This window comes from Budorcas taxicolor, chromosome 18 (assembly GCF_023091745.1).
Source record: "Budorcas taxicolor isolate Tak-1 chromosome 18, Takin1.1, whole genome shotgun sequence".
NCBI classification, from domain to species: Eukaryota; Metazoa; Chordata; class Mammalia; order Artiodactyla; family Bovidae; genus Budorcas; species Budorcas taxicolor.
This window is the reverse complement of record NC_068927.1, coordinates 38,297,272-38,309,135: the sequence shown is the minus strand read 5'-3', so window position 1 is coordinate 38,309,135 and position 11,864 is coordinate 38,297,272. Positions and strand designations below refer to the sequence as shown.

At 34.5% G+C, this 11,864-nt stretch overlaps 1 protein-coding gene across 1 annotated transcript in view; it reads right to left on the bottom strand.

Annotated features, from left to right (window-relative positions):
• Positions 1 to 11,168: 11,168 nt before the first annotated feature.
• NFAT5 (nuclear factor of activated T cells 5) overlaps positions 11,169 to 11,864 on the bottom strand; it is a 110,102-nt gene continuing 109,406 nt past the window's right edge. Inside the window, exon 14 of the mRNA XM_052656047.1 lies at positions 11,169 to 11,404. Within this exon, the coding sequence (XP_052512007.1) occupies positions 11,169 to 11,404 (236 nt within the window). The remainder of the gene's footprint in view (positions 11,405 to 11,864) is intronic.

Genomic DNA, 11,864 nt, shown 5'->3' with positions numbered 1-11,864 from the left:
GAGGTAGCAGCATGATCAGTCTGTTTTAGGGAGGGAAAGGAACTTAGTGTGACCAAAGCAGAGAAAGCAAGAGAAGGATGGGTCAGACACACAGCTGGGACAGACCACAAAGGGCCTTACAAGCACTGTGAAATGCAGAAACAGGAAGTCAGTCACTAGGTGGCTTTGAGCAAACATGTAACATAGGACTTACTTTTAAATCTAGCTGGTAACTGAAGAATCAAGTATGAGGAGCAATGAAGAGAAGTAGGAATTGTTGGGAAACTGTTATGGCAACAAATGCTTTGGTTCAAAGTGATAACAATAGCTGTATTGAGAAGTGGCTGGATTCTGGATATATTTCAAAGGTCAGAGTAACATGATCTGATGACAGACTGTATAAAGGTCAAAAAACACAAACCCTCAGAGGTATTTTGGCTTAAACAACTGAAAGAATGGAGATTTCATTTTGCTCAAATGAGGAAGAATCTGGAAAGAGTATTTGGGGCAGAAGATGGGGATGGGAAGGGGAGAATCAAAATTTGACTTCAGACATGTTATGTCTGAGATGCCTGTTGTGACTGTCAAGTAGACAGTTGGGTAATAGGAACTTGGAGTACAGTCAACATGTAGAAGTATATAAAGCAATGTGACTGGATGAGATCGACTGGAAATTGAGTTACGATAGAGAAGAGATCTAATGATCAACTTCTAGAGGTCTCCAACGTTAGAAGCTCAAGATGATGAGAAGAGAAAAGGCCAATGAAGCGAGAGAGATGAGCGTCATGTCCTGAAAGCTGAGGGAAGAAAGTGTTTCAAAGACTGTCAAATACTGCTGATGAGTGAGTGAAATAGGCATGGGAATTGACTTTTGAGAGGCCATTGGTGGTGATGACAAGAGCTATTTCTGGAGAGTGGGGTGATAAAACCTAATTGGAATGGATTTAAGAGGGAATGGAAAGAGAGGAAGTGGAAATAGTGTATATGTGGGATGTGTGGTCAAAGAAAATTGTTAATTTTGAGACGAGGAACATTACAGAAAATTCATATTCTAGTGGGTATGAGAAAAGGTTTTGATGCTGGAGAAAGAGGGTAATTATATATATATAACTGAATCCCTTTGCTGTTTACCTGAAACTAACACAACACTGTAAGTCAACTATACTCCAACAGAAAATAAAAATCAAATAAAAATAATTAAAATTAAAAAGTAAATTACAAATTAAAAAAGAGGATAATTAAAGGACCATGTATTTGAGAAAGCAAAAGGATATGGATCCAGTGCACCAGAGGCAGCAGAACAAAGCCGTATCAGGACTAGTATGACTAACACAAAGTTAACACTTACTAGGCACTTAGCTCCTGTGTACCAGGAACTAAGTAGTTTTATGCTGATTAACTTATGTAATTTTTATAACAACCCTTAGGGGATCATTCTAGTTTTCTTTCCACTTTATAAAGAAACTGAGGAATGGAGAGGTTAAACATTCGGTATAGGAGCCAGAACTTTACCCAAGAGGCAAACTCCAGAGACTATGCTTTTAAATACTATTGTGCCTCAGTACAGGCAGGGACAATGACACCATGAAATACAGCACAAGAGCAATAATCAGCTGTCTTCCTGAAAGACCATAAGTATTGCGATTGAGAAACTATAGCGATTTGTTAATTGGAGGATAACTGTTTTACAATGTTGTGGTGGTTTCTGCCATATAACGACATGAATCAGCCATAAGAGAGTGTGTGTGTGTGTGTCTATCCCCTCTCTCTTGAGCCACCCTCTCCCTGTCCCCATGCCACCTCTCTAAGTTATCACAGGGCGCCAGGCCAGCTCCTTGTGTTATATACAGCAGCTTCCCACTAGCCATCTAATTTACACATGGTAGTATATATTTGTCAGTAGCTGCTTTTACACTTCTAAAGTCCTCCTGTGTCCCTAAGCAGGGATAAATGATGTTCAGTTCTCTGACAGGCCTAATTATATGTATATGGCTGCTGAGAACTGTTTGCTCCTCACGAGATGACAAAGCAGGACTCTTATCAGCTTGGAGTAAAGCAAGAAAACTCTCTCCCTTGTTCTGGACACTGTAACTTAGATTATGTAACCCAGGACCACATCAGCCTTTCTGGCAGCCACTTGTAGTTCCATCTTCAGATCAAAAATACCCAAATACTTTTGATATTTATACTTACTAAATTACATCTGGTTATTACTTCTTTCCAATGTTGCTGAAGTCCATAAATGCTAAAAGACAACTTTTAAACATATTTAGAACAATGGCAGCAGTGTTATTACTTTAGACCCCTAAAGTGAAAACTTATTTAGATGGATTATATACATTTGGATGTTAAAAATGCAGTCACTTTCACAGAATCAACAGATACCATCTGTATTTGATAAGAAAGTATAAGAATGTTGTTTAAAGCAGCATTACTGAAGCTTCAGTTATTTATACATCACATACACAATATTCATGTATCACCTGTATTAGTATTTATTTAGAATTCTGGCTTTGACTCACATTTCCCCATAGTCTAGTAGGTAAACACATTACATGTTTTTCTAATGTACATCCACACACACACACACAATGTTTAAAAATAATGTTTACCCATGTAAATCACCTAAAATCATTCTGAATGATTAACTTACAGAAGAATAAAAAGAGACTGCCTCTGGATGTGGGACTGAGGGCTGGGGAGACAATTCATAACTTGTCACCACATGTATGTATTATTTTACTAAACATGAAACACTTTAAGTAAAACAAATAAAAATTCTATCACACTAAGTCACTTTTGTACACTACCTGGTAAAACAGTAGGTACAAAGTCACTATTAAAAATATTTCTTTATTTCATGCCTTTTCCTAATGACTTTTTTTAAGTTCAGTCACATATTCATGTTGTTCAAAATTGACATTCTTAGATATGACTTCATTCATAAAGTCTGAGGAAAAAAGACAGTTAACCACTACAAAATGAAAACTTTCAATGTTTTATTTTTGACTGCAGCTGTTTACAGAAATATAGTTGCGAGTATACAAATGTTCCAATAGAAGCAAAATATCTTTTTAATATTTAACAAGTTATCACAGATAGCTAAAAACATAGATGCAAATGAAGTTCCCCCAGAGAATAAACTGAAGTATCTGGTGTCAGTGCTCTGAAATACCAACTATGAAAGCCATATACACAAAAATGTAACCCTTATATCATTGCAGGACAATGGAAGAAGGCAGCTCAGTGGTTGATCAGTGTACTCAAGCAAATAAAATTAAATAAAAAAATTAAATGGCAGAATGGTAGCTAAACCACTTGAGAACAGGTTAATGAAATAACTGTAGTATACTTATTAAAAGACTAAGTAAAACAAATGAATGAACTCAGTAAAAAGTATCCGAAAAAAGTAATAAATACTTGGAGCTTATCAATTCAAAGTAAGGGAACAAGGTGAAGCAGATACATTCATTAGATCAAAAGAAATTAGCTCAATGTCACTGGAGTCAGTTTGTCACTGAAAGTCATAAACACTTCCGTGCAGGACAGTTCTTTAATCTGATTCCAAAGTCACTCTCAAACATCTGAGAAGGCATGTGTGTGTATGTGTGTGTGTGTGTTTGTGTGTGCTGTCCTGAGGCTCATTAGCTAAAATAATAATAGTTATACAAACTATCTCAAATTAGGCAAATTAATTCTGGGAAAAGAAAGCACGGTAATATGGTTAAACACAGAACTTTTAAAGAAAATATTACAAGTTGGAGTTGAATAATATTGTGGTATGGTAGAATGCCTTATGTAATAAGAATATAGTATGCAACAAGGTGATAAAGGTGGTAACAGGAACAAGAAAGCAGGAATGTAGCTAGAGCATCTCCCAACAGTTTGCCTATGTATTTCCAGCACCAAAGTTTGTAGAGTAAGCCACTTACATTTCCACTGCTACTATTAAGCAAACACAGCAGTGGTGATTTTTATTTTGAAATGTACATTTTTCTTTCATGAATTAATTGGTGATTTGTAAACACCAGCAATTATGGAGGTACTGAATTATAGAGGGAGATTAAAATGAATAAATAAATCTATTTATCTTATAGTTAGTTGCATATAATTGGAAAGGGAGAAATGCCTAAACTAAATAATACAGTGTCTTGTTTGAAGCATAAGTTCCAACCAAGGGTAGTTATATTTCCAGTGCGTCAGCTTTCATATAAAGCAAGCTATTTTAAAAGGAGATTTATCTATTAAAAAAAGAAATTAAATAAAATAAGGTGCTTTGTTGACCTGGCTAGCCATGTTGTTTAATAGCTCAGATACAAATGTAAATATAAGGAATGACAAATAATTTTGTTCTGAGAGTTGGTCTAGCCAGGACAAAACTGTCGTCTGCTGGTAAGGTAAGAGGCAATGAAAATGAAGCTTGAATTATCACTGCCCACAATGTACCCATTTTATGGATAAACAGGAGACTTTAGCACCCGTCAATTATGTTAGCTAATTAAATGTCACCATAGTTAAAATAAAAATATAGACCATTGCACCTATATATTTAAATCAGTCATTTAATGTAAACTTTTTAGTATGTGGTAGGAATACACCAAACTAAGTTAACTGAATTATCAATAACTGGACTAATTGTATATGTATATAAAATATATTTCTATAGGTAGTACTGAGAATAAATTATCGTTACCAGTAAATGATTATGGATAACCATGTTAAACTGAATTTACATTTAGAACAATGTATAATTGTGTGAGTGGGAAAAAAGCCCTTTCTATTAATAAATTTTACTGTATACACTATAAACCAGTGGTTCTCAAACTTTGGCATGCATCAGAATCACCTTTAACAGAAGGCTTGTTAAAAACAGAGATTGCTGAGTCTCATTCCAGAGTTTCTGATTCACTGTGTCTGGAATAAGGCCCAAGATTTTGTATTTTTAACTAGTTTTCAGGTGATACAGACATTGGCTGGTGGGCTGAGGACCACATTTTGAGAACCATTGGTTTATACATACATGTAGAAAACTATATACTATTGTTATTAATATGAAACAAAAAATATAGGAAGAAAGCTGGTTAATTAACTCTCAAACATACAGATTAGCAAGCTGAACATTTTAATGTTTCTAAAATGATTTTCTGAAGTGTAATCATTTCCCCTTATAGTCAGTTACATCTCAAAGCCTTAGTAAGTCCTATTATACAGTCGTTTTAGAAAACATTCCCGTAACATACCAAGTTGGCTATCCAAAATAAAAAGGGACATAAATATCCTAAACAGTTAAAATGTATTCATCAAAAGGAAGCATCACTATACAGCATTTTTTACTTCTTTGGAATGACTAAAGTGCATAATATCATTAGGGTATTGAGAATACTGCATAAAGATCTGCAGTCTTTAGAGCCACCAACAGTAATGGAAATACTCACATAGGGAAAGCAGCTCTATCTCTAAGTCACTACTATCCTGGCCTGTTTGCTGCTGATGGCCTTTCTTCAGGCACCACCACTATGGTGAGGAGCTGGAACACAGGCAAAATTAACAAAACAAATAGAGGGACACCCTATCCAACTCTATCTGGCTACAAGGAATTATTTTAGTTCTGGGGGACTCAGATATAACTTCATTTCCTTTGCAACTATTTTTCATGTGCAGATTACTAAGGTTCTGATGGGCAAGAGGCACAAACAATGAATTATTTGACTATCATTGGAAAAATTGACATTACCAAGCTTTACCTAAACTATGTGTTATTGATTTATTTTCATCCATCTTATAATTAAGAGCAGAGCAGGTGCTTCAACTTCCTTTCTGAAAGGTAACCATACACATTTCAGCCATAGTCTCACATATAGTAAAATTTTTGACAGTTGGTCACGATGAAGACAAATTTATCTAATTTATATAAAGTCTAAAAGAGGATCTTATCCTTTTTCAAAGAAACAATCCTAGCTATATATCTTTTCTGTTCCTCTTCTGCCAATGGGCATTAGGAAGGTTTGAAACTTTTCTATGGTGATCAAGAAATGGAGAAAAGAATTACCAGAAAGAAAAAATGAAAGTTGAGACTATTAAAGTCATTTGCCTATGTGTTTTTGGCAACAATGAAAAATGAAATTATAAGAAAGGGGCACTATCATGGTAAAAAGGCACTTTTCCATAAGCATTTAATCTAGATATAAAATATTAATTTAAAAAATTTCCTGAAAGAGAAAGTGGAGTAAAAACAGATTCATATTAATAAATGAGGCTAGAACGACACAAAAACAAAGGGGGATTAAAGAAGTAATTAGAGTGTTGGAACAAATCACAAATGATATTCTAGGTATTATTCTGGTATTTACTACATTATGAACATCATCTTCACTATTTAGCTCTAATGACACAAATAAGCAGACAGGAAAACCTCTTTTTAATACATGTTATGAGATTATACTACACCATTCACTGGGGTATATATATTCCGAGTCATTTTTCTAATAAAGCCACTGAACTATACACTCGTTCTTCTATTAAGTCCCTCCACAAAACAAAGGCATGCAGATATAACATAGCTGTCTGGCTAAGGGAAGAAGCCTGTGGTCATGAAGCAGAATGGTCAGAAGCTAATAGGTCTAATATAATTTTCAATTAGTTAGAAAATAATCAACTGGAAAACAAATACTAAAACAGAAATTCTTACCAGAAAGATGAAAAAATTCCTCAAGTACTCCCTGTGAGTATTTATAAAACCATGTTGAATTTTGAGGCTTTGATTAATTTTAATTTAAGCATTTAATTTCTGGTCTATAATTGCTGATGCATCTAAACAGGTTATCCTTTTCCAAAATAAGCATTTATAATGGCTTAAATGGTCAAAAGGAATTATTCTATAGTTTCTTTCTCATTCCCTTTGACACAGTTTTTCCTAGGTGGATTAACTGAGGTTCTGATGGGCAAGAAATGCACTGTAATGAAATTCCCAACTACAGCATAAACAATAGTACAAAAAAGAAAGGAAGGAAGGTCCCTCGCAATACTGTTTCTATGATAAACAAAGCCCTTTGAAAACCTGTTCTAGGGAGACTGGCGAAAACAGATTTGCATTGGTTAAATAACAACATAATACTCTAATTACAAAGGTAACAAGATAAAGCTAAGAAGCAAAATACAACTTCTAATTGTTGTATACAACTTCTCCCATGTTGGTGGATATATAATGGAATGACAATAAGGAATAAAGGACAAACACACACATACACACACAATCATGCAGACATACAGATAAGCTCCAAGCATTCATGTGAGTTCCTAAAGGCAAGAACAATCGAATGTAACAATATAAAGGAATAAAATGTGGTTTATAGTTCACTTAAGTCCTTCTGCCATAAGTAAATTTAGTAAATTGTTGTTTCCAAGGACTCTGCTGGCTCTTGGAATCTCTCCCATATATAGATGTAACTTGTAACAGTAATCTTGAATCTGTATTGTTAGCACAAGTATCAACCACTGACAACTAAGCTAGCTCTTCAATAAGAAGACAAATACGTTTTTTTAACCAAATAATATGTTCTGAATGCTGTACTTAACATTGACCTTTTAGCGGTAAGGAACATATAACAATGTTAAAAAAAAAATCGTTACTGAATTAAGAATATGGTATCTTAGCAGAGCCCTTGTACAAATAACCACAAAATTTATGAAAATAAAAATTGGGTTTTCTGCCTCCATCCAATCAAACCACTACAGTTCAGGTGTATGTTCTGTTCTAAACTGAGATAGTACAAAACACAAAATTGGTCCCTGGTGACTTGGCATTGGCAATCAGCATTTTACAATGATAAACTTCTTGCTAAATAACAGAAGTCAGCACACAAGCCAGTCTTCTTGCCACCACTTCATCCATAGAGCAGTGTTAACAGTGGAACTTGATGAACAAATAGACTTTCCTGAGTCTCCTGTGTAATCTCATGGGAAAAAATTCAGAAAACTCAGAAATAAACTTACAGCATTTTATTTCTAACTTATTTTTATACCACTGGATAAGCTTTCTAACATCAGTCAATCCTCTGTAATTAGTTATCCATTTTAAAATTGAAGCACTGGATTGTGTAGCTGGTCCTTCTCATAACCTGAACTATACTGGGTAGTTTTTCCTGATGGGGTGGGGAGATACATATATATATATATACATACATACATACATATATATATATATGAAAATGCTTTTGGTTTAGAGAATTTATAAAGTAGCTCTGGACATTACAAGATGGGGAAAATGTTATTAAAATTACAAACATGTTTTTTTTTAGTGTCTTTATAAATAAAAGGCATAGAATACAGAAAGCCAATTAATAATAACAATAACAATAATAAAATATTAAATATATAGTGAGCAAAGACTGGATGGCTCATTCTTGTGAAACACCATTTGACACAACTGCCTAGATGGGTTTCCTTACTTGAACATTTTGCTGAGTGTAAGATCCAGCGAACACACAGTAAGCTGACTTTAGCCCACTAATCACATCAAGGAACTGCCTGATGGAATGGCCACAGATGAACAGGTCATTTGTTTCAAAAGATACTTAAATACTCAATAAAGACATAACAAACCCCCCCCCCCCTCACTTTTATCAGACGCCACGTTGTGGTAGAACATCAGACAAACTCACAAATTTACCACAAAAATGTGTGGCAAAAAAAGAATAGTTTATATATATGTATATATATAAATTTCTATATTTATGCCAATGTACTCACTCAGTACAAATAGCAAAATAGTATACCATTTCCTAAATACAAAATATAGCTTTCCAAAAAAATGAAACACACATTAGATATAAACCATCCAAAACTTGAACGATTGAAAACTGTATTCAAAATTAAATGACCCAGAGTAGGTCTCTTTCTGAAAAGTTCCCTTCATATCGGCAAGAAGCCTGTACTACTGAAAACATAATTCGATGCCTCTCAATCAGAGAGAGAAAGAAAGAAAGAAAGGGTTGGGGGTGGAGGGAAGAATAAATGAGACCAAAGAGAAAAAAACAAAGAAGAGTACATTCAAAGAACCAAGGAAGACCATCACAAAAAGGGGGAAAAATCCGGCTGTATAAACAAAACCAACACCACAATTCCACAAAGTTCAACTAAGTGTATAGGATAGAAAAGACAAAAACAAAAAAACAGAAATGCAGCCTTGAATGAACAATTAACAGACTATTTTTTGTACATTTAAAAAAATAAATGAAACGGACAAGAATGCCAAAACATCTTATCTACATATAGAAGCCACACACAATTTGGCCTTAAACTGTATTAACAGCTTTCTACATGCCAAAAGGAGAATAAGACGTAAGCATATGTCCAGACAATAGGTTGTAGTGAGAAGCAGGCATCCCATGGGTGGTGAGAACACCCAAATCTGTATAACTAATACTACAACTGCAAGTTCTGGAGTGTGTTATTTTGCTCTCTATAGATGTAACACAAATGAATTCTTCACTTTAAGTCAATGATATGACCCTGTAAAGCCTAAGGCTTGTGGGAACCATCAGGTAAACGACCACTTCGAACTGTAAAGCACTGAGGTGACAAGTGCATCACACTTACTACAGCTCAGGGAGAAGCGATGTTTCAAGAAATTTTAGTTTCTCTCTCTTTTTTTAATTAACATTTACACTGCTTCCTATAAGAGGGAAAAATTTGAAGACTTCAGAACAGCACCGTTCATGGGGAAAAAATGCATTGTTTCTTATTTCTCAGGAGTCAGTTTTCCTCATTCCCAAAAGGGTACCCCCTGCCTGTGCTGCAGGAGTTGTTGGGTAACCCTAGATCAACATGGTCTTTTTATTCAAGTTACTACAGGGTCACAAAGCTAGTAGCATATTACTAGTTGTCTGAAATAAAAGGAAGAGGGGAAGGATAACATAGATGAACATAAAAAGAGAATACCAGTCCAAGACTGGGATAAGAAGAAAACAGACTCAAATTACTGTCAGTTTTAACTACTGTAGGAGGCTATCAGAACATAATTTACCATATATCATCCCCTTCATTTTTTTAATATAGCAAGATATTTCTTTTTTATGCACAGTTATGGCTAAAACCCTTAACAGAAACATAGAGAATTAACGACTCTCTGAAAAATAAAATCAATAGCATTCCAGCTGTTCCATTTGTAAGTGTGTTGTCTGTGATAAATAGAGGCCTCTTATCCGTTCAGAGCTCTTAATACAGCCTACCTGTCAGAATGTTATCCCTTCAGTTTCTCCATAAAAACTGAGAAAAGATTCCTGCACTATAGCCAATAGCTGTGCTTTTTATACTGAAAAATCACAGCCTTAGTTATTATTTGAACTCTTTTTCATAAGCCACTACTTGACTAAACAATGCAGAAAAGAAAATACAAATGAACAAAAGTAAACATGAAACATGAATTATTTTCTAATAGCAATAATAACTGAGTGATTCAGCTTGTCAGTTTAAACTGTACTTTTAAAGAAAGAGTGCCTATGAAAATAGCAATAATTAATTCTGTCAGCTGGAAACTCAAATAGATTCTCAGTCATCACTGTTATTAGGAACATAAAATATAAAGATGTTAACAATGGTGGTTAATCACTGCAATAGGTAGCCAAGGTGTGCTCTTTTGCAGCCAGAGTAAAATCTATCCATTTACTCAATCACAGTTTTTCATATTTTGTTTTCTTTTTAAAGTAACAGTTCGATAATCCTCATGGAATCACAAGATCTTAGGATATCTTGAAATCAGGATTTTCTTCATGGAATTTCTAAAAAAAAAAAGACGTTTAATTTAACTCACTATGGAGGGAAAGCATTTACAAAGTTGCTGTTGCCCTGAATGATCCCAAAGTATATTACAGTACTATAAATGATACTTTACCACCTTTATACTGTCATATTTTTTCAGATTCAAGGTTTACTTCTTGAGGAAGTGAAATGAGATGTAATTATATCCAACATATATTAGAAGGAATGCCCAGTATTAACAATATGACTGTAAGTTATCATTCAGAGCAATCAATTCAGGGTAAAAAAGGTACCATTTTGTGAGAAAGCCATATTTTAAAAGATCAGAGTCTAAACAGTGTTATTACTTAACCCAAATATGCTAAGAATAATAAAATTTATTGATGCTTTTCAATAAGAAAGAAGCCAAAATGCATTACTTACATATCCAGTTAAAAGGAGCCAGTTAAGTTGTTCCCTTGGTTTTGCAATGAAACAAGCAAATCAATCTTTTCAATGTTCTGGTTGGTGTTTATAGAGGATGCCATTGGAGAATTCTCTGGCATTTGCTGAGAAAGAAGTGTTGTCACAGGTGGTTGGCCCTCGTTTTGTGGCTGGCCTGGTGGACTTATGGCCATCAACTGATCTGGCAATGTAGCTGGTCCAGAAGTTAAAAGCTGACTACAGTCTGCAGAGACATTGAAAACAGAGAAGCTACCTGATTAGTTATTTTCTGTTAAGATTCATAAGAAGGTACTTACTAGTGGCTGGGGTATACAAATGCATTATTTTGTTCACTTGTTAGAGACTTAAAAGTGAGGAACCTGACAGCCTCCAAAAAGGTTTTCATCAAACAGTAGTAGAATTCATCCTCGGTTTTCTCTAAGCAGTATAAAAATACAACACTGCTTAGTTATCAACATAAATCCAATATAATTTCCTTGGTACATAAACATTAAAGAAACACAGGTTTCTACCTCCTTGGAAACTACTTGCTTTAACAGGCTGAAAAATTTTCTGTCATTTGTATTTCATCTTCCTTTCAAGGTTATATCTCAAAATGGCAGACACATATATTTATATATATATCACCACCTTTAATTCTCCCAATATCCTTGTCAAGTTTGTAATATTGCCACCATTTTAGA